The sequence below is a fragment of the Chionomys nivalis genome, chromosome 11, assembly GCF_950005125.1.
Source record: "Chionomys nivalis chromosome 11, mChiNiv1.1, whole genome shotgun sequence".
Lineage (NCBI taxonomy): Eukaryota > Metazoa > Chordata > Mammalia > Rodentia > Cricetidae > Chionomys > Chionomys nivalis.
Genome location: NC_080096.1, coordinates 4026367 through 4049743, shown reverse-complemented (window position 1 = coordinate 4049743; position 23377 = coordinate 4026367). Strand labels below are relative to the sequence as shown.

General features: G+C 51.4%; 1 protein-coding gene across 2 annotated transcripts in view; it reads left to right on the top strand.

Moving 5' to 3' along the window:
* The window catches only part of Acot7 (acyl-CoA thioesterase 7), an 88364-nt gene that overhangs the window by 27330 nt on the left and 37657 nt on the right, over window positions 1–23377 (top strand). For both annotated transcript variants that reach the window (XM_057784140.1, XM_057784139.1), the window contains exons 2-5: window positions 436–553; window positions 8312–8468; window positions 13114–13205; window positions 17770–17884. In XM_057784140.1, the coding sequence (XP_057640123.1) occupies window positions 436–553; window positions 8312–8468; window positions 13114–13205; window positions 17770–17884 (482 nt within the window). The remainder of the gene's footprint in view (window positions 1–435; window positions 554–8311; window positions 8469–13113; window positions 13206–17769; window positions 17885–23377) is intronic.

Sequence of the window (23377 nt, the reverse complement as noted above, 5' to 3'; positions counted from 1 at the left end):
CTCAGGACCTCTGGAAGAGCAGCCAGTGCTCTTAACCTCTGAGCCATCTCTCCAGCCCCTGTGCCTAGATTTTAGAATAGCTCCAACTACCCTGTCCTCTGGGCCTCCTGATAAGTTCTGCTCTGGGGTTTGCTCCTGGGTTGGCACCTAGCCTGTCTTTGTGCTTGTTCATCTCACCTGTAATCAGAGACCTGGCCCATGGTGAACCTGGCACATGCTCTCTGAGGGACTATAAAGAGGACTGTGAAACTCCCTCCGTGCCTGTCAGATTTGCCTTGGTGGACACGCTGTATTGAGGGAGAGCCAAGATGTTTGGGAAGTTCTTGTCCTTCCTGTGGGAGCCAGCCAGAGGGTACACTTGCTTCTCTCTCCAGGGTGAATGTTACAGTAGTGTTCTCTTGAAGAGGCTTATCTCATTTCTCTTACCTGCTGTAGGATCATGCGGCCAGATGATGCTAACGTGGCTGGCAATGTTCATGGAGGGACCATCCTGAAGATGATTGAGGAGGCAGGGGCCATTATCAGCACCCGGCACTGTAACAGCCAGAATGGGGTAAGTGCCCGGGCCCCTGTTCATATGTGCTAGAATTACCCATGAGACTCTGGACTCCACAGCGCCATAGCAGGTGGGGGTCTGGGCAGCAGTTCACGGGGAGGCCAGATCTGTGGCATATTTATTGCCTTGCCTACTAGGTCCGGGTGTCTGGAGGTTCTGGCACAGTCAACCCTGCTTGGGTCCCAGGGAATAAGGTTTGGCCTTGGCCTCATTGTGGAGGGTGGGACATCAGCAGGGACAAAACTGCTGGGCAGCTGAAGGGCTTGCTTACCACCTCCATGCTGGGTCCTGTAGGAGCTTTGGCTCACACGTGGTCTTGTCTTGAGCCTTGCTAGCTCCTTGGTTGTGGTCAAAAATATTGTATGCCTGTGTGGATCTACCATTTATTTAAGAGCTGAAGTGTGGGTGACAGGCTGCCCGAGTCCCATTTGTGTCCCTGACTGAACTCTGGTGTTGTGGGCAAATCCTTTGGCTTTCTGGGCTTCAGCTATGGTCTGAGCATTGCTGGCCCTGCATATTACCGGGCCAGTGTTTGACCTGCTCAGGAGCTGTGCAGTGGGAAGTGGCCCTGCATATTGCCGGGGCCAGTGTTTTACCTGCTTAGGAGCTGTTGAGTAGAAGATGACCCTGCACCTATTTTGGGGTCTGTAGGACAGTCTCTCTGGGTTTAGAACCTTAGGGTCTCTGTAAGTTGTCATGAGATGAAAGCCGGAAGGACCTGACATTTTTCTGAAGGCTAACCAGGGAGAGAGCATCTCCCTTGACAGCAGCTGACTGTTGTGGTAGGTACAGATGTGGGCCTGCAGGGGGTCTGCAGTGCATTGCCTCTGTGAACTGTGGGTCTCAGCTAGTGCCCTGCTGGGCAGAGGAGGAAGACCCCACCTCACTTAAAGACCCCTCTTTGGGCTGATGTGAACACAGGGTTTATTCAGGACAGGTAACCCCAGAGAGGCCCTGTGTATTTTGACCTGGCAAAGTTGGCACAAGGGACATACTGGCCTGGCTGTGCAGCCTGCCATAGCAAGGCCCAGATGCCCTGTGCTGCTCCTTGTTTATTGTTCTCACATTGTCCTTTCACACTTGGCATTGAACAAATAGATCTATTGATGCTGTTTAAGCAGGAATGTCCTGGCTGTGTATGAGTCTGCGGAACCTTTTGATAATTCTTCTGTTGTTCACTCTTTGCTCACCAGATCTGCTCTGAGGCAGTTTTTAAGATTTTTAAATAAGAAAAATATGTGTATGTGTGTATGTATGCATGAGTGCAGGTGCCATGGAAGCCAGAAGAGAGTGTCAGGTGCCCTGGAGCTGGGGTCATAGGCAGTTGTGAGCTGCCCAGCTGCTGGGAACAGAATTCTGGTCTTGTATAAGATCAGAACATGCACCCAACAATCTATCTCTCCAGCCCCAATATCCTGGGTCTTGTGCATGTGAGTGATACTCCTCGTTCTGCTCACTTATTACTTTTGTAATCCCCCCCCCCCAGGACAGGATTTCTCTGTGTAGCCTTGGCTGTTCTGGAATTCACTCTTGAAGTGCATGCTGTGGGTGCTGTGTGACTGGGAAGGGCAGCTTTACTGAGAGCTCATTGTCCTACTTAAAGATAGTCTGGAGTGCCTACCATCCTGGCACCTGCCATCCTGGTACCTACCATCCTGGCACCTGCCATCCTGGCTAGCCAGCAGCCACCCACACAGAGGCAGCTGAAGGCTTAGGTAATGGTTAACAGATTTTCAAGGCTGCACCAGACTTTCGAACCAGTGTTTTGCTGTGTACGTAAGTGATCCTGGAGTGAGGCTGCTTCTTAGTTTTTTGGTATCATGCCGTTGCATCCTTGGCAGGCCACTGCAGTGCGAGCAGTTTCTCACAGAATGCCTCTGGGTTGCTTGCTTTTATTTTCTTTATTATGGCATCCTGATGAGTCTCTCTGGTAGGCTCCAGAAACCCAGGATGGCCTGTGAGCAGCAGAAGCTGATCTCTCACCTGCGAATTGTCTGGGGAGGGCCTGCTCCCTAGATCACTCTTGGTGCCGTCTTATGGTTGGGTTCACGTGGGACCTCTGGTTGTCTAAAGAACACTTACCTCATTTAAAGGATGTGTCCCTGGCCCCATCACCCCAAGCACTGCCCAAAGCTCCACTTCTAGTTCTGTCCCTTTGGTGGGTGGAGTTTACATGATGAATTTAGACCAGAGCACAGCATTCAGTCTGGTCAGGGAGCCATCCGTGTCACAGCTTGTGTGTGTACAACGAACCTTGCCAGCCATTTGGGGTGGCTGTGTGGGCCTTGGCGGGGTGGTGGACTGGGGACTATCTTGTGAAGCTGGCTTCCTTCTGTTAGAAGGTGCTGCCCTTAGAGCTTGGTGCATCTGGGTGCCCTCTGGTGGCTGTAGAAAGGAGGTGACAGTCTCAGAGGCCACCCTTTCTGTAGAGAAGCTTCAAGAGAAAAAGCAGTGTGCATGCACCTCAGGAAAGCTTGACAAGAGAATGGACTTGGGAAGAGGAAGCTGCTTGAGCTTGGGGATGAAGGAAGAGGATGACTTGGGAGGACAAGTGGGCAATGATGCCAATAAAAATTGTAGCACTCAGGCTGGACATGGTGGAACATGTCTTTATGACCAGCACTCAGGTGGGTCTCTGTGAGTTCAAGGCCAGTCTGGTCTACATAATGAGTTCCAGGGTAGCCAAGGCCCTGTTTTCAAAAAAAAAAAAAATTTAAAAATGTGGAGTAGCTATCGCCATCCCGGAAGATGTGCTTCAGCTTGTGTGACCTTATCTTACCCTAGAGATGTGGCGACATTGTCACTGCTGCAGTCTCTGAGGGGCTGAGCCAGCCATAGAGAGGTGTGGGCCACTTAAGGAGGCAGGTGGCAAGTCTGGTCCATGGAGCTTGAGTCCCTGCTTCCTCGGGATCCAAATCTGGGAGCTCTGTTTAGATATTGTTGTCTTATGCCTTAGACACCAGTCATAGGTGACTCCTAGTCTGAGCACCATAATTGGCAGTGCCACCTTATGCCTGGGATTGTTGGGACAGAGTGTCTTTCTGGTCATTGCCCACCTCCCGTGGTGTCTGTACCCAGAATAGTAGCCCGAATCTCTTTAAATGTGACTGGAGCACACCACACAGTAGGGCAGCAGGCACTAGTCCTGGAGTTCAAGCCCAGTCCTCACCCAGACCCTCCTGTGCCCCCCTACTCTGGAGCTTACTTCCTATGGCTCTTTCTCCTTGTCTGCCCTGGGTGTGTTCCTGCCTCCGGGCTTTTGTTGTGCTCTCCTCTGGTCTGAGCCGCTCTTCCGTAGATGCCTGCAGGGTTTCTTTCTCTCTGTGGACAGGGCTACTGGGGACAGAGGGAGCAGGGGGTGCAGGCTGGACTCTGCTTTCTTTGGGCCAGAAGCAAATCAGAAGACTCCCGAGGTCTGTCCTGGGGACAGCACAGGGGGAGGTCAGTGTTGTCCTCCTGCCTCACTGGGGAGACTGTCCTTTCTGAGGCTAGCCTCCCGCCCCAGGGGCCCTTGGTCTGCCTTTGACTGCAGCTCTCCTGACTTCACTTGTGGCGCTGGGCCTGCCTCAGGATGACTGTCATTGCTGCTCTGGTCTGCCCCTCCTGACCTTTCTCCCAGCTTGTCACCTGGGTTTCAGTCCAGTGTCCCCTCATCTGACCTTGTCTGTGTGCGTCATCCCACTGGGAGTTCTGAGCATCTAACTGTGCCGCCTCATTTCCTTCTTTATCATCTGGGCCCCAGGGCAGTGCTCTGACCTGTCCCACTGGAGGTGGCCTCCATGATTCAGGGGAGAAGTGACCTTAGTACTCTAGTAAGCAGTGGAGTGGTTGAGCTTTGAGGCTCCCGCCTCCCAGACCTGGACATGTGCATGAGTTTGTGCTCATGTTTTGTCTTTGTTGGGGTCTGTGCTACTCTTCAGCAATGCTGCCTGGCCCTGTGCACCGCTTGGTTTACTAACAGTGCCTGGGTGAATAGGGCCAGGTGGCATTACCAAAGAGTAACACAGACCCCACCACAGACACCAAGGTAGTATTGTCATGCTCAGAGTCATGCCTGCGCTCTCCTGACTCTGCCTAGCCCTTGCCTTTCCAGCTTCTGCCAGTGGGTGGTGCCATAGTCATGAGAATGAACTTGGGGGAAAACTAACTCCTTGATCTTTTTATTTTGCATAAATAGGCAATGTAGCGGGTGGGAGGGCACAAAGCCCTGCAGATCCAAATCGGAAAGTTCAGGGCAGGAAAGCACAGCCCTCTAGAAATTTCCGTTTTCTGCCCAGGCTTAGTTGCCTTGCTGAGTGAGATCTGCCTCTGAGTTGTCTGTAAGATCAGAAGCTCACAGTCTCCAGCCTGTTTGTGTGCGAATTACCCGGGAAAGCGTTGAGCAAGGTTCTTGGTCGCATTTCCAAAGAGGTGGGTTCTAGGAGCGAGGCATGCTCCTGACTCCTTTCCTCATCTGCCAGGGGCAAGTGAGTTCTCAGGCGAGTGGGAGAGAGCTGTCTGTGTACTGGGGGTGGGAGACTGGCTCAGCAGGTAAGGAGCACAAGCTGTGCAAACTTGAGGACCAGAGTTTAGATCCCCAGCTTCCGCGTTAAAACTGGCCCTATATACGCCTCTAATTCCAGTGCTGGCAGGGGTGCTGAGTTGGAATGCTGAGGCTTGCTGGCTGCCTGTTTACTCAAAAAAAAAAAAAAAAAAAAAAAAAAAAAAAAAAAAAAAGTGGTGGCGCAGGCCTCTAATCCTAGAGGCAAGTGGATCTCTGTGAGTTCGAGGCCAGCCTGTTCTACAGAACGAGTTCCAGGACAGGCTCCAAAGCTACAGAGAAACTCTGTCTTGGGAGAAACAAAACAAAACAAGCAAACCGCAAGTTCCAGGTTCAGTGAGAATTCCTGTCTTGAGGCAGAAGATGGAGAACTGTGTGCTGCTACCGGGCTTGGATACCGAACCCTGACTGGGGCAGCAGGGGAATGAAGAAAGAACAGACACAGAGTCAGGTGGGGACGTGCACGCTCTGATGGAAGGCACCTACCCACCCCCAGCTCACTAGGTGCAGCACAGGGGAGGTCTCTGTGGGGGAGCGAACATCTGGGAGAGGAGGGAGCTAAGTTGCGAGTCCTTGTGGGCACTGATGACTCTCACCCTGGACTCTGGAGGGAAGCTTTGCCATCCCTCCTGATCCTCAGTAGGCTTTGCCACTCTTGTAAGGCTGAGGAGTTGGAGCCCTCAACATGGCTGTACCCATGTCAACACAACATATTCTCTGCGGGCTTTAGTCCTTCAGGGGCTCCTCCGTTCCCTATAGTGGAGGCTGATAGAGGACTCCTGATGCCTTCCTCTGGTCTTCCCATGTGTGCACACCTTCACACATGTGTAAGCACATGCATAAATAATATGCACACATGGGGGATACAACAAAGGCTGGAACTGTTGGCCGCCTGCTGTGCAGTCACAGGCAGCTGTCCTTCCATCCTGGCTCTTGTCAAGGGCTACTGCGAGGCTTGGCTGAGAACTGACACCAGGGCTACTTATGTCCTCGTCAGTCCAGTGGCTGCCCAGGTGCTTGGTCAGTGGAGGGTCCCAAAGTGCCGAGTGCTCCTGTGGAAAGTGATGGCTCACAGTGCCACTGCAGGGCTCCAGACCATCTTGCCATTGTCTTAGCAGGGATGGAAGATAGGCTGATTGAGTAAGGGCACCCTGAGGTCCTGTGGCCATGTGGGTCACTGCTAGCCTTCTGAAGAGGCCTTTGTGATTGTGTATCAGAACCCTGACTCCTGACGTGCAGATGACGTTGGATGGACAAGGTTGTCCACTATAGTATTGCTTACGCCACAGCTGAAGCTGGCACGTGTCTAACAAAAGATGGGGTTCCTATTCTGTCTGATCATGAAAGCAGCTGTGCAGTGGGAGCCTAGGAATAGTCTGAGGAGATTCTTCCAGTACTGCTATGGTCTCAGTGTGTCCTGAAAGGGGAGGGTTGTGGAAGGGCGAGCTCTTCAGGTGATGGGTCTTCAGCTTGTGTGGAGGGCTCAGCGCCCCACTGATTTATTTACTTAGTCTTTTTGAGACCAGGTCTTGTTTTATACTCTAAATTCACAATGTAGCCCAGGCTTCTCTTGCAGCCCACCCCTTCTTGCCAAGTCCTCCTATTTTACATAGTCCTGGAATTGCAGGTGTGTGCTGGCAGGCCCTCCTCAATGGCCTTATGTTAAGGGACAATCATGTCCTCTTGGTCTTTCATTCATGAACCTGAGGAAGGGCTTTAACAGATTTGAGTACCCCTGTGTCTTTATCTTGGACTTATATACTGAGAAATGGAGAGATGAATTGCTCTTTTTTATAGCCCACCTAGTTTATCCCTGTTTCAGCAGCTCTAACAGACTAAGAAAGAGCCTGTAGGACCGACTGAACTAGATTAGTACTCAGCCTGTAGGACCGACTGAACTAGATTAGTACTCAGCCTGTAGGACCGTCTGAACTGCCTGTAGGACCGACTGAACTAGACTAGTACTCAGCCTGTAGGACCGTCTGAACTAGACTAGTACTCAGCCTGTAGGACCGACTGAACTAGACTAGTACTCAGCCTGTAGGACCGACTGAACTAGACTAGTACTCGCCTGTAGGACCGTCTGAACTAGACTAGTACTCGCCTGTAGGACCGTCTGAACTAGACTAGTACTCGCCTGTAGGACCGACTGAACTAGACTAGTACTCGCCTGTAGACTGAGAGATGGTTGTTTTGGAGTGAAGGGCAGTCAGTCTCCATGCTTGCATCTACCATCTGGGCTTCACCATGGGGTTGAGGCTGTGTATCCAGGGCTCTCAGGTCACTCGGGGACAAGGTGACTGGAGGCACACCTGGTGCCAGATGCTCTTTTAATATTTTTTTTAAATATTTATTTATTTATTATGTATACAATATTTTGTCTGTGTGTATGCCTGCAGACCAGAAGAGGGCACCAGACCCCATTATAGATGGTTGTGAGCCACCATGTGGTAGCTGGGAATTGAACTCAGGACCTTTGGGAGAGCAGACAATGTTCTTAACCTCTGAGCCATCTCTCCAGCCCCTCTTTTAATAATTTTTAATCATAAGACTGGGTTATCTGTTTAAAGGTTGGAGGGGTGAGTGTGTGTGTGAGTGAGCGAGAGAGAGAGAGAGAGAGAGAGAGAGAGAGAGAGAGAGAGAGGAGAGAGACAGTCTATTAGTGTCTAGTACCCCAGGAATGCCACTTCTCTAGGTGACCTTTCCTGTGACCCATGCACCCTCTGGGCTGGTCTTTCTGGGATCCACATTTTGCACTTGGATAACATAGTGACAACAGGCAGGTTCTTTTCCCCTGGTGAGTGAGGAGATCAGAATGTGAAGTATTTAGAAGGTGCACAGCCACCTAAGACAAAAGCAGAGGAAGAGACAAGGCAGCTGAGCCCTGTCCTGTGGATGGAGCCCAGAAAGACCGAGATGGTAACTGCTTCTCTTAGGAAGGGATTGATGCTGCCCCCTCCACTCTGTGTGCTTCTTGCTATTCCATATGAAGCAGTATGTGTTGTTGTAGACAAATAAGAAGAAATGGCCCTGGTGATGGTATGGCCCAGTTCAGTCAGTGGTAGCTCTGAGGTACTCGCTGCTGCTGCTCCACACTTAGGCCATCAATCAGCCACATTATTTCACAGTGAGGAACAGAACAGATGGTTTTGAAGGAGTGTTTCTGTGGTAGGGATTTGCTGGCTTGGACTAATGGCCTTCTCTGGTCTCTACAGGAGCGCTGTGTGGCTGCCCTGGCCCGGGTGGAGCGCACTGACTTCCTGTCACCCATGTGCATCGGCGAGGTGGCTCATGTCAGTGCGGAGCTCACCTACACTTCCAAGCATTCTGTGGAGGTCCAGGTCCACGTGATGTCAGAGAACATCCTCACAGGTGAGTCCCAGGTGTTCTCACCAGCCAGCGTGGCTCAGAGTCCACGTGATGTCAGAGAACATCCTCACAGGTGAATCCCGGGTGTTCTCACCAGCCAGCGTGGCTCAGAGTCCACGTGATGTCAGAGAACATCCTCACAGGTGAGTCCCGGGTGTTTCTCACCAGCCAGCATGGCTCAGAGTCAGCGCTCTGCTTCGCTTTCTGTCGCTGTGATCAAACCTGAGCCAAATCTCACTGGGAAAGAAAGGCTTTGTTTGAGCTGAGAAACCACAGCCATCACTTGGGGGAAGCCAAATCAGGAATTTAAGGTAAGAGCCTGGAGGGAGAAACTGAAGCAGAGATGGTGGAGGACCGGAACGCTGTTTACCTGCCCCTAACTCTGACTTGCTCACCTACCTTTCTTATACAGCCCACTACAGCCCCTACATCAATTAGCAGTTAAGAAAATGGCTTCCAGACATGGTCACAGGCCAGTCTGATCTGGGTAGTTCTTTAGGTGTCTCTCGGTTTGTGTCAAGTTGACAGCTGAAGCCGACTGACACACAGCTTGCTCCGACTTGGAGGGTTGGCCATGCCCATGGGCTGGCTACGTCTCTGACTCCTTTAGTTCTCGTGGACCCTGTGGGCAGATTTCCTCTATCCATTTTTTTTGCAGTTTGCAGATGAAGTCCACTTAAGCCCCTCCAGCGAGAACTGGATTCCCAGCCTCCTTCCCCTCCTTCTTGAGACCAGCTAGTCCATGGCCACCATCCCCTGCTCTTCTGGATAATGGCTTGTATGGCTGTGCTGAGGTTGCTAGGAAAATCTGTCCCTGCCCATTAGAAACCAGGCTTTTATAGAAGCTGTTGGGTCAACCTTAGCCTTGGTTCATCTGAACCTTTTCTGTAGCTGTGGTAACCATGGAAACCCTTTTCCTTTTCCCCACTGGCACCACAGGGGAGCAGAGCTCCTTCTCATGAAGTACTTATGTTTCTTTTATAAGCTGGCTATTGACTGGGAAGACAGGCCCTTCATCCCACTCTGTCTGCTTACCACCACCCTGTGGTCCCATGAGCCTTAGAGGCCTGGCTGGTTTATTCCTTTTCTCCTTCCCCAGGCTCTCTGCAGTGGTAACCCCATGGAGTGATGACTGAGGGCTGATTAAGGGGCTCAGGTTGTCTTGGAAGGTCTAAGAACACAGTTGTCCATCTGGAACATTCTGATGACCTCAGCAGGGATGGATCAGAATGGGCTGGGTCACCTCAGCCACTATGCACTGGAAGACTGTGAGACTGCGCTCTTGCTCCACAGTCTATGGGCCCTTTGGTATTAGAGTGTTCTTTGGATGCTGATCTCAGGCTGTGACACAGGAAGGGGTCTCTGTGCCCCACTAGGGGAAGGCAGGCCTGGGGCAGAGAGGAGTTGCCACGATCTGTTCTGTGGGTCTTCCTCTGCTGGGCCTAGCTAAGGTGGCTGGTCACCCCTGAGCAGGAGAGAGGCTCTTTGGAACACCCTGGTCTTCATGCTTGTTTGTAACCAGCCAGTAGATCTTTTTGCTGTGGGAGCCTTCAGCTTCAGAAACTATGTGGGGCCCATCGTACTGGAGTCTTACAATGGGTGGCGGTGGCACACACCTTTAATCCCAGCACTCGGCAGTCAGAGGCAGTCAGAGCTCTGTGAATTTGAGGTCAAACAGTACAGAAAAATGAAAATATATCCTGTCAAAATAATACAACCTAGACTATAGCACAAGTTCTAGGACAGCCATGGCTACACAGAGAAACCCTTTCTGGGGCAGGGCGGGGTGGGGGGAATTTCTTAGGGCTGGATAGATGGCTCAGTGGTTAACAGCACTGACTGCTCGTACAGAGGACCTGGGTTTGATTCCCAGCACCCACATGTTAACTCACATCTGTCTGTACCTTCAGTTCTGAGTATCTATCTGGTGCCATCTTCTTACCTCCAATGGCACCATATGGATACATGGTGCACATACATGCAGCAAAACCACACATAAAGTGAACTAAAAAACAAGAGCGTATTTCTACCTCACCTGAACAACCAAAGCCTTAGCCCTCGCAAGTGTGCCAGAGGCCACTGCAGTGTGCGTCAGGAGAGCGGCAGGGCACAAAGGTATTCTGCAGCTTTCAGAATTGTGAGGGCACGCATGTGGTGCACAGACACATGTGTAGACAAAATACACATACACATACAATACATTTTTAAAGCAATAAAATAATAATTCTTAAAAGGAGAAGCTTGAAGCAGCAATGCTAACCTTTGTACCCCAAGACCCTTCCATGCAGGGGCCTGGCAGAGGGACAAGCCTTAAAGGGCAGAGACAGTGCTGGTGCAGTCTCCTGGGACACGGGACAGGTACTGCTTACTCTTAGTGCTTGGGGAGGCAGTGCGTGGCAGCTTTTCTCAGTGAGGCCTGGCCATTGCCTCAGATCCCCTTGGTCCCTCCTTCCTGGACCATGGATGGGCACAGTCTGGTCTCAGAGCAGGAAGGGCTTAGAGGCTTCTTTCCATGTCTTCGTTGTCTTACCCCAGAGCTCACTCTTGTAGACTAACATCTGGGATGCCAGGGTTCTCTGCCATTTCCCTCCTTACATGTCCATTGGAAGGTGAGCCTGTGATGCCTACATACAGCCATCTGACCCAACACCACCCTGACCACATGCCCTGGTTGATTGGATGAGTGACGGGAACACTGAGTCTAGGGGCGCTAAGTGCACACCCAGGGATTGGATGAGTGACGGGAACACTGAGTCTAGGGGCGCTAAGTGCACACCCAGGGCTCTAGCTCTTGTGAACGCCAGACTTGCTGTTATTAGCATGACCTCACCACAAGAGCAAGGACCCCAGTCACCATGCTCCCTTTCGTGGGGCTGAGCTGTAGTCCAGACTCCTCTGTGTGAGCACAAGCCTGGCTCACTACTCTTACATCTCCTGAGAAGCCGTGCGCTCACCTCTGCTAGAGCAGAGTTAGGCTAATGGGGCATCATGGCTGCAGGCTGCTCTGGCAAACAGCACAGGGCTGGGAGGCATTTGTAGCCAACAGTCCTGACACGGTTTCACTGGAGGTGGGGTTACACAATTAGTGTGTTTGCCTCATTTTGCTCAGTGCTGTTCATTTCGGTTTAGTGGGCCACTTGGGTTTCCATGGAAACCAACTCTTCATGCTGGCACTGAGTCCAACAGGAAATCTTTATTCCCAAAAGCAGGTTGTCAGTTTCATTCAGTCAAAGCGTGGGGAAAATATTTTTCTATCGTGTCTGCCTATGGTTCCCAGGCATGGGAGCCCACAGCCTTGTTCTAGGGATGCCATGTGTCTGGGTGGGGCTGTGAGGCCTGCCATTATGGAATAGGAGGGCCCTTGTGGGCCTGTCTTTTAATACCCGCCTCTCCCCCTCCCCCCACAGCAGTGCTTGACTGGGAGCCTGGGGCTGTTTGGTGTAACCTTAGGGAAACCCAAGGTTCCTAGGGAAGGTACTCTAGAGGTAGCTGGAGGCACTCTTCTCCAGGGTGGAGAGCCCACCATTGCTGTTCCTGCCTCCCTTGTCTCCTGCTCTTGCTGTCTCCGCACTCCCAGGAGCCTTCTATGTTGTCAAAGCCACTTCTTAAAGGCACATTCCCATGCTTTCTGAAAGTGACTGAACTGGAGAGCCTTGGTATGTGCTTAGGATGTCACCAAGCTGCCCTTTGACCTTTGTCAAAGCTCCTGACCTCTCTGGGCTTTTAGCTTCTTACGGTAAGCAGGGCCATGGGCCAGTGGATTATGGATTCCTTTGATACCCAAAGACCATGAGCTGTGGCTCTGAATCCAGATGGGCTTTCCTGCTTTGGAAGCTTTGTTCTACTCTGTGTCTGGACTCAATGTCCCAAGTGAGTCTGAGCCCATCACCCCTCTTGGACCATGTCGGGGAGAGGATGGGGAGAAGCAACTGACCTGTCAGCACTGGGCCTGAGGAACTGACCCAGGCCTCTGTGCTTTGGGCAGTGGTTGGCCTTGCTTGTTTCTGCCACCTCAGGACCTACTCGGCTCTGCAGTCTCTCGACACGCCACGAGGTTTGATTGTGTGCACCCTTTAGGCTGCCCGCCTTCTCTCTCTCTCTCTCTCTCTCTCTCTCTCTCTCTCTCTCTCTCTCTCTCTCTCTCTCTCTCTGGTTTCCTGCTGGTGAGAATTCTTGCAGCATCTGGACAGGTGAACAGACTCTTCTGAAAGGTCTGTACTAGTCTAGACTGAGGATGTCAGGTGTTCAACAGGCAACAGCAATGTCTGCTGGTGGGGACTTGAGCAAGCTAGCAGCTTGGCCCGGCCTCCTCAGCCTCCTGTATATGACAGGGCTTCCTCTGCTGTAGGTTTATTGCCGCACTGCGTTTCTGTGAAACCAGCTCTGGGGCTGACTTCGCTTAGTGCCTGAGTCTGCAGCCCACCTCTGTAAGGGGAAAACTTCCACAGATGCAACTCCTGGGACCGCATGGGACTCTGGTCCAATACGTCCACAATGGCAGTGCCCTCAAGCCAGGTGGCTGGACAGGACCTTGGGGATTTGGACCCAGAGGTGACAGCATTGCAGCTCTGACTGCTCAGGGCTGGAGGCAGCACCTGCCTGGTGTAGCCAAACTGAAGCATCACTCATGTGATTTTCTTCTCTTAAGGTACCAAAAAGATGACCAATAAGGCCACCTTGTGGTATGTGCCCCTGTCACTGAAGAATGTGGACAAGGTCCTCGAGGTGCCTCCTATTGTGGTAAGGTGACCCTTTCACGTGTCTCTTGGGGCAACTGTAGATGCTGGGCCCCTTGGAGCTGTGGGAGGCCCATTTAGCCGTAGGAGCAGCCTATGCCTCTCCAAGTGCTATGATTAAGGGTGCTACTACATACACTTTTGTTTATTTATTCTATAGTCCATGTTAACTTACAACTTTCCATGCCATTCAGACTGACCTCAACCTTCCTGAGTGTCAGGATCTCAGGCATGCTCTACCACAGTTTGATAGTCTAGGTATTTTTAAGTTTTTGTTTTATGTGCATTGGTGTTTTACCTGTCTGTATGCCTGTGTAAGGGTGTCAGGCCCCTGGAACTGGAGTTACTAGTTGCTAGCTGCCATGTGGGTGCTGGGAAATGAACTCAGGAAGAACAGCCACTGTTCCTAACCACTGAGCCATCCATCTCTCCAGCCCCAAGTCTAGGGATTTTAAAAGAACCCTCTGGTGACAGAGAACTCCTGCTTCTGAGAAAGGGCAGCTTAGCCTTGGCCTGGCTGTGCTGGTGCTGGTCAGCAGTTGTGCTCAGCAGGTCTCTTCCTGTGAGCAGACAGAGGCCGGTGGTCCACAGTCCTGCCTGTGTTACTGTCCTGAGATGGTTGTGACAAAGTGTTATGGCTCTGGGTGGTTTAAAAACTAAAGAAGGGCTGGCCAGTGGTGGCATATGTCTTTAGTCCCAATACTAGGGAGGCAGAGGTAGGGGCAGGCAGATCTCTGAGTTCAAGGTCAGCTGGTCTACAGAGTAAGTTCCAGGACAGCCAAGGCTACACAGAGAAAACCTGTTTCTAAACCACCCCCAAGAAAAATAAAAAGTAAAAATAAAAACTAAAGAAGGCCAGAAATAGTGACACACACACACACTCTTTTAATCCTAGCACTTGGGAAGCAGAGGCAGATGAATCTCTGTGAGTTCAAGGCCAACCTGATTCACAAAGAGTTCTGGGACAACTGGGGCTACATAGAGACCCTGTATCAAAAGTAAAATAAAATAAAAATTGAAAACTATAGAAGATTATTTGTTCACAGTTCTGATTGTCAAGCCCCAAATCCTTTGTGGCCAGGGCCACGTGCCCTGTGGAGCTCAGGGGGAAGTTCCCATGTCCTGTTGTAGCTACTCGTGGTGTAGGCCTATGGCCTCATTGTTCACCTCACCTTCCCTTTGGACGTGTCTTTGTATGGTCTTAGACAGTGACTGTAGGACTTAGGGTTACTCCACTCCAACTGCATTTGCAAAGTCCATTTCCAGAAATGCCCCCGTTCTCAGGTTCCATGGTTCTCTCTTGAACCCTGTTCAACCCTGGGTGTGCTTCTTGGGCCAGTGCCCACCCTCCCTCTCACGCTCCCTCCTACCCCTCCTGAGCGCTACTGCTCTTCCTGCTTCTTGGTTTGGCTGCTGCCTGGGGCTCAGGCCTAGTGGCATTCAAATGCATGGTCCCACAGGAGCATCCCTTGCAGTCCTTGATGCTCTTGTCCTGTGTGGCTGCAAGGCTCTGTGCTGTGGCCTCCAGACATCCCTAGACTGAGCACGTGACTGCTTTTCAAACATCAGGCCGTAAAGGCTGGAGCCACTCAGGCTCTAGCCAGTTGCACGGGTGATCCAGAAAGTCCTCACCACAGGGACCGGCTCTGACTCTCTGCGCTCTTACCCCATGCTCCTCGTGCAGTCACGAGTGCCCCCATGTGCGGAAGGAGGCCTGCAGCCTTTTTGTTTGTTTCGTGTGTCGGGGTTGATGACACATAAATACTAGTTGGGCTTCGTAGAGGAGTATGTTGAAACTGGGCCACCAAGCTGAGGCCAAGGGGGCCAAGGAAGGAAGTACACCAGCCCCAGCTGCAGCAGCTGCTGGAATGATCTGGAGTCTTCCCACAGATACCAACCAATTTCCTGGGAATATAGACCCTTATATTCCCTGGCAGGGCCCGTAAGAGATCTGTCCTAACCCTGGAAATCATGACTCCCTTCCTTGTTCTAGGAGGTATAGGTACCTGGAGCTTGAATTCAGGCTTCAGATGCTATGAACATCCTCCTACCAACCTTTCACAGAGAGTGACAGTCATTCAAGAAAGGGTGCAGCTGTCTGTTGCTATGTGCAGTACACATGCGCGCATGCACACCTGCGCCCAGGTTGGTTACCAGGTGTGACTGTGGTCACTGTGTCACTTTAGAGTATGGCTTGTCGAGCCTGGCAGACTGCAGCTTTCCCTGTGATTATTAAAGAAGTCAGCGGGACTGCTGCGCCGGGAGGCCCCTGGTGCTGAACAGACCGGCTCCTCTGGAGTGTTTCAGTGCACTTGCTCTAGGAGGCCCCCAAGTCTGAGGACCTGAACGCATTGTCTGCTGCTCTGGTTTTTATGTTTTGTGCCTGAATGTATATCTGTGCTCCACATACGAGCAGTGCGCTATAGAGGCCAGAAGAGGGTGTGGGATCACCTGGGACTGGAGTTACAGATGGATACGGGTCTTCTGCAAGAGCAGCCCGTGCTCCTAACCACGGAGCCATCTCTCTAGACAGCGCTCCTATCCACTGAGCCATCTCCAGTCAGCGCTTGGCCTTTTGTTGTGGTGGTGGGTGTGTGGAGGGAACCCTGCACCTTGTGCACCATCCTCTCTAAAATCTCTGGAAGGCATTTCTTGAGGATGTTGGAATCTGACCATCAGTTCTGTGTGGTGGACCAAACACAGACAGATGCTGCTCTTGCCCTCCGAACACTGGGCATGAGTGTCAGGAAGTAGTCAGCTCACAGAAGGGAAGCTTGAATGTCTCCTGCAGTGTTAAATGCTCCTTGCAGTGGCGCTTGACTTTTATCTTTTGAGCAAACCTCTCAGCTCCCTCCTTGGCCTACTTTGAAGAAGCATTCTTCAGTTGAAGGGGATGGATGGTTAATCCCCAGAATTCTGCCCAGCTGCTCAGCCAAGCCTGGAGCAGGAGCGTGTCTTTAGAAAGGAGGTCTAAAGCTGCCATTCAGCATGATTTATGGTCAGAGAGGCTTTGATAGGTAGGGAGGAACCAGAGGACTTGGCCAGAAAGGCAGACTGAGTGGGGAAGCAGAAGAGGAGGCTGAGAGCAGGGAGAGTGACTGGGCAGTGCTCAGCACAGAGAGCAGGGAGAGTGACTGGGTAGTGTTCAGCACAGAGAGCAGGGACAGTGACTGGGCAGTGCTCAGCACAGAGAGCAGGGACAGTGACTGGGCAGTGTTCAGCACAGAGAGCAGGGACAGTGACTGGGCAGTGCTCAGCACAGAGAGCAGGGACAGTGACTGGGCAGTGCTCAGCATAGAGAGCAGGGACAGTGACTGGGCAGTGCTCAGCACGGAGAGCAGGGACAGTGACTGGGCAGTGCTCAGCATGGAGGGCAAGGACAGTGACTGGGCAGTGCTCAGCATGGAGGGCAAGGACAGTGACTGGGCGGTGCTCAGCATGGAGGGCAAGGACAGTGACTGGGCAGTGTTCAGCATGGAGGGCAGGGAGACTGACTGGGCGGTGCTCAGCACGGAGGGCCGGGTTAAGGGGAGTGTGTACTGCCCCTGGGGGCTCAGGACAGAGACTTCCGAGAGTGGGTGGACAGTGGACCTGGTACATACCTGAGGCTAGCACCCAGGACTCCAAGGATCCCAGGGAGGAAATGAGGCAGTGTGGTATTAAAAATCCTTTATCCCCATCATGTTCAGGATTTGAGAAGTCTCAGCTTGTGTAATAGATTTTATTGATACTTAGTTATTATTATTTTTTTTTTCTACACAAGGTTGCTCTGTGTAGCTGTGGCTATCCTGGAAGTCTCTCTGGGAACCAGACTGGCCTCTAACTCAGAGATCTGCCTGCCTCTGCCTCCCTAACGCTGGGATTAAAGGTGTGCATTATAATAGATTTTATATTTACACTTCCTGGACCAAACTCCTATGATTCATTAGGAGCGCCTTGGGGGCTGTTTCAGCCTGTTTTTGCCTGACTGTGCAAAGGTCCTGCCTGCTGATTGGCTGGTGGATAACAAAGATAGCAGGAGGGTGATCTGGGATTCTGCAGCTTAATGTTCAGGACAGAGTCGGGCGCCAAGTGATAGGATGTGGCCAAGAATCATCAAAATGGTGTCATTTTGATAGCAGAGAGGGACACCGCTAAATGACCATCAGTCACATAGACTGTGTTGCAGTGACATAATGAAGCAGGGGTTCAGCTCTTGTGTCAGAAACAGGACTTTGTATATCCATAGGTATACCGAGATCTAACTGTGATGTCTACCAGGCTGTCTCTGATGAGGGGCACACTGTGAAACTCTCATCTGTCCTGTATTCTTGTTATATAGTGGTCATGTCGTCAGAAGAAAGGGAACAGTTCTGATTACAGAATGCTAAAAGGGCGAGGTTCTGGCCTGGAGCCTGGAGGGTATGGAGGAAGGCTGTGTCCCCCCCCACTTGACCCTTTCTCTGTCTGGGGGGTATGGAGGAAGGCTGTGTCCCCCTAAACTTGACCCTCTCTCTATCTGGAGGGTATGGAGGAAGGCTGGGTTCCCCCACTCTTGACCCCCTCTCTCTCTGGCTTCCTTTCCACAGTATTCGCGGCAGGAACTAGAGGAAGAGGGTCGGAAGCGCTATGAAGCCCAGAAGCTAGAACGTATGGAGACCAAGTGGAGGAACGGGGACATCGTCCAGCCTGTCCTGAACCCAGGTGAATTGGGGACTGGGGACGGGATTGGAGTAGGCTGATACCAGGGACAGATGCCATTCCTCAGGGTGCCTCACAGGCCACAGAAGCTTACCAGTATGCTTTTACTACCCTCCGGGCTCTTGGGTGTTGAATTCTCTCCTGGAGCCAGCCTTTGTCCATTGTCCTGCCCTTGGCCAGGTAGACCTCTTTCTGTAGCACAGCTGGCAGGCAGAGGTGGCATTGGCTCCTTCTGAGAGTCTGGGTGGAGACTTTTATCAGGAACTTGTTTTTGAGCAAATGTCTAAAGCATTAGCAGAACCGGTATGGGGTCAGGAGACTACCCCAGATTGAAGCACCTTTTCTCCACAGGCTCCTGTAGGTAGATATTTGCCTCTGCGTAACTCTGTTGTTCTCACCACGCAAGTGACAAGCTTCAACTTCTCATTGTGGGATCTTTCCTTCCTTTCCTCTGTCCCCTACCAGGCTGGTATATGTTTTCATGTAGTGTCTGTCCAAAAACTAAATAGGGGCTTCCCTAGGTTCCTTGGTGACAGTCGGGGCAGGAACTTGATGAGGGATTGTGTGTGGGCCCACCGTTAGAGGGAGGTTTTCCAGGTAACGTCTGTGACTCCCTGCACATGCAGTCGCCAGAGTTTAATAGTCTTGAGAGAATGCTTTCTTTCTAGAATGTGCTAGGAGCTTCTCTGTCTTGCTGGAAATGGCCTGCACCCATACTAATACTCAGGATTCTGTTTTGGGTTCCTTGATGTTCCTGAGCAGAGGACTTCCTGGCCTCCAGTGTCTCAGGCCCCTGGGTGGGTGGAAGTTTGTCTCTACTTGGCTCTCTCAGTCCATGTGGCCTGAGCACACTCTGTGGGACTGTCCGTGTAATGGCACTGCTGTGCGTGTGCAGGTGTCTCACCCCGTGTCTGCCTGAGCGTCCAGCAGTTTGCCTGTCATTCATTCTTCCTCCTTTCTCAGCTTACCTAAACACCCGGAACACCAGTCATCCAGGGCCTGGGCCGGGTGTAAAATCTTCACTCTTGGTTGGGCTCTTCTACCCCTACATCTGCTTTTAACAAAAGAGAAAGGAAGGAGGGAGAAAGAATGAGAACTGAACTGGAACCCCAGTGTTCGGAGGACTGAGGCAGGTTTGCAGCGAGTTCAGCTCTAGCCTGGACTACATAACAAGACCCCATCTCAAAAAAAACCCAAAGAACCCAGTTTTGGGGTGTTAGGCCTTATCTTACCATCTCGGAATCTGCAATTACTCAGCTGTCAATCAGAGTAGCTTCCTCTACTCTGGAGACTGTCGTCCCCACCTTCTCCTGCTTGTGACTCTGATACTTAGATGGCGTCACAGTCCATTGCTTGATGACAGTGATTGAAATTGGCAGTGTGAACTCGGGGCTTTCTGGGGGATTTTTACATGTTTTGTTTTTCTGTCTCTTGTAAAAATACATCTCCCTCAGCTGATTGGATCTGAGAAGTGGAACAGGGGTCACGTGTCTCATCTTTACTCTTTTCTCATTTTTTTCTTGGGTAGCGAGGCTTGAATCCAGAGCCTCATACAGGCTAGGCAAGTGTTCGCCCTTTTCATGGTCTCTGTGATACTGTGTTTCCGACTTCCGTTTCCTGACAGAACCACCCTTGTTCTCTTGGGTCCACTGTATCTGTCCTCCTGCCTGTGTGGTGGGCTCTGCTGAGTGAGTAGGCTGTTGGGGTGCTGTGTCCACAGGAGCAGTGTGGACGAGGTTTGTGTCTTTCCCAGATGGGGCTGTTGTTTTATCTTTCCTAGGGAGACAGGAACAAATGTTCCAAATTTGGAGCTCCAAAGGCAGAAGAAGGAAGTCATTTCACCCTAGGCTCTCTTGGTGTGCCGGCTAGTTAGGAGTGTAGGTGATGGATTGGTGGCTCACAGGTGTTACGGGTACCCCCTCTCCCAGCAGCGGCTGTGTGCCCTGGCAGGAAGGTGACACACACCGCCTCGTGGAAATCCTGTGAAGTCTGAAGTCCCCCTCTCTTCACTAGGGAGTTTTGTGGGCAAGGGTCCCAATCGTAGCTGCTTTACTTCAGGATGGCAGTGCCCCTCATTCTTGGAGGGCAGAGCTCTACAATGTAACATTCATGCTTCCCTTCCCCCACTGCATTCACCTTTTGGCCTCACCCCTACCTACTACTTATGCAACTAGAACCTGAGCTCAGTGTTGCCTAGCACCCTGCCCCCCCCCAACTTTTAGGTAGGTGTCCTTGGGGAGTGTGATAATTCTTTAGAAGCCCCCTTTCTGTGCCATTTTCTCTGTCTGACAGAGAAAAGTTGCTTTGAGCTTCCAGGTTTGTGACCATCAGCTGCCCAGCTTTAACACCGCGGGGATTCAGACCACAAGACCATTTCCAGGTTTGCTGGGTTTATGATGCCATCAGCATTACCTCAGACATGACCAAGTGCTGTCTTCACTTGTCCTTGAAATAGTGTTCACTTCCCAGGCTACCTCAGGCAGAGAGCAGTGGGGAGCCTTGGCAGGCCACCAAGCTCCTGATCCTGGATTAAGCTCTGCCTTCCAGGGTCAGCAGTGCCCAGGCAGATCTGCTTAGAGCCACTCCCTGCAGGGCAAGCTACTCCCTGCATGGCTTTTGGTCCTAGTCCTGTATCTGAAGTGCCTCTCCGGTGTCCGTGACCATCTAGTTTGGCCATGATCCTGGTTCCTTCAACGCTGGTCTTGGGGGGGATCTGGCGTGTGGAGACAGGAGGAAAGGTTCTGGAGTTTGCTTGGTTTCCATCCCGGTTCTCTGGACATCTAATTCTCACTTTCCTTGGTGGAGACAGACAAGGCAACACTGAGCTGCAGGCTTGTAGGGTGAAAGGGCGCTGGGTGTAACCTGAGCAGGGAAGTAGCTCCTGGCAGGTGGGTGGGCTCGGAGAGGGGGTGTGTCTAGAGCCTATGAAACCTTGCCTGGTGCTTCCCTAGGGGTCCTCAAATGGTTTGGAAACTCAGGTTTAAAGGTCAGAGTCATAGTAACTGCTGCAGCAGGTAAACCCCAGCATGTTAGTCCATAAATAGGGATGCAGTTCCTGCTTAGGCAGATTCAAAACTGGGTTTCCCTGAGGGTGGATTGTCCTTCAAATGGTGGAGACTTGGGGGACTCAGGCCCCTTTTTTCTGTAGCTTTGTCATCTGTTTGATTAAATTGAATATATTTATCATATACAATATAAGACAGTGTGTGTGTGTGTGTGTGTGTGTGTGTGTGTGTGGTGTCTTCTCTTGGCATCCATGGGGGATGGGTTCCAGAACCCAAGGGTGCACAAAATCTCATGTCTAAAATGAGTGGGGCTTGCATATAACCTCACACACTGTATCAAACACATGGAACCTATATATGCAAACCTCCTGTATATGCTAATTCTTCTTGTAATTACGAATAATACCTAACATCATGTAAATGCTATTAAATAATAGTAATTAACCTGTTTTGTTTGAGAAATAATGACCAAAAGCTCCTCTCTATATGTCCATACAGACATACTCCCCTCCTCCTAATTCTTTTCGGACAGGGTCTCACTGTGTAGCTCCGGCAGCCCTTGGCCTCAACCTCCTGAGTGTTGGGATCACAGGTGTGCATCACTATCACTGCTTGTGTTGCAAGTGCTTTTTGGTTTTCTGAGACACGATTTCTTGTCTGTGTAGCTCTGTCTGTCCAAGAACTTGCTCTGTAGATCAGGCTGGCCTCGAACTCAGAGATCCACCTGCCTCTGCCTCCTGAGTGCTGGGATTAAAGTTGTGTGCCCCACTGCCCAGCTGCTGCAAGTATTTTTGTTTAAAAGTTGGTTGACTCCATCGATAACAAAGGCCACTTGCCTGCTATGGAAGCTGACTGAACTGTTACCATCCACCATCAATAACAAGTGGCATGGAAGAGCCTCTAGGACGGGTCATTGCAGGGGGCTCACATTCCAGATTTTAGATAGGTCAGGTCTAAAAGCAACCCACAGCTCTTCTGAGACTCGTGGGTAGTGTGGCCAGTCCCTATTCCCCACACCGGAGCCAGGCAAGCGTGGTCCAATGTGTATGTGGGACAGGGAGAGAATAGGCCTGACAGTCACTTGGCTCCGCTTGTCCTGTGTCTGCTCACATCTCCATCCCAGTGTCTTTGAACATGGAGAACCTGTCTTAAGGGCAGTCATGAGGTCCTGTTTAGACAAGACATGGTGGTGTGTAGTCCTCTCCACAGTGTTTGCATGCAGCACCTCATGGTCCTGCATCTGATGCCCTGGGAAGATGGTGCTGTTGCAGCACCTCACAGTCCTGCATCTTATGCCCTGGGAAGATGGTGCTATTGCAGCACCTCGCGGTCCTGCATCTGATGCCCTGGGAAGATGGGTGGTGTGCTTGCCCAAGTGTTTGATTATGGTTGATGAGGGAGCAGAAGCCTGGGAACTGCAAAATGGCAGACACCTGAGCCCAGCTGAACCACACAGTAGTAAACCCTCCAGTGTCTCAGGCCAAAGCCATGGGGATAGCTCTTAATTGGATTCTGTTTTATTTTCTTGGGGTATTCCAAGATACTGCTACTAACTGGAAACTTCTTCCATGTTCGTTATTGGCACGGGCATCATTCACAGTGGGTACAGGAAAATGGGGTCACCACCCACCTGCCTCTGAGTGTGAGACTTGACCCTTCAGAGCTTCTTTAGGTGCCAGTTCCCAGGACAGTGACTCTACCCAGAGATCTCCCCAGGGTACTTTCCATTCTTCCTCACCCCACTGCACTCTTCCTCCATGGACAGATGTGGATGAGGAAGTCACACTATCTCAGGGTTCTTGATTCAAGTTCCCCTCAGCCCCAGGTCTGGAGGCAGGACGTCTATCTATCTGACCTTTGATGCCACGAGTCCCTGAACTCAGATCACCCTGGATTCTGCTTATAAACTGCTGCTTTCTGGAGCTTCTGTCTTTCCTGCCCAAGACCAACGGAGGCAAAGGTCTCCATGACCTGTTTCTATTCAGCCATTTACTTCAGCACTGTAACTCAGTGGGTGTGCAATTTAGATTTGTGCCCTGCATTTTATGCGGACAAGATGGTAGTAACCTCTTGGGCTCCGCAAACAAGGCTCTTTGTGCAGCACCTTGCTGGTGCCTGTATTCAAGACACTCTCCTTTCTGTGGGTTTATCTGCTTGTAGCCGACCCCTTTCCCATGTTCCTTGTGTCACTTAAAATGTAGAATGTGGGGGACATGGGAGGGGCTCTGTTGGATTCACTGCTCAGAGAAGGAAGTGCTCACCCCAGGAGCTGTGAACCAGTAGAAAGAAAATGGACATCACCTGATCCCACAGATTCCTGAGGAGTTAGCTAATGGCCAAAGAAGGAAACCAGAGAGGCACTGGTGCTTCGGTACATTGGAAGCTTCTGCGTGCAGGTTCTAAGCACTGAGCACTGGCCTCACCAGTGTTCTCAAACAGACTGCGGAAGAGCGGGGTGTCGCTCTGTCCTGCAGCTGCAGTTACCTCCCGC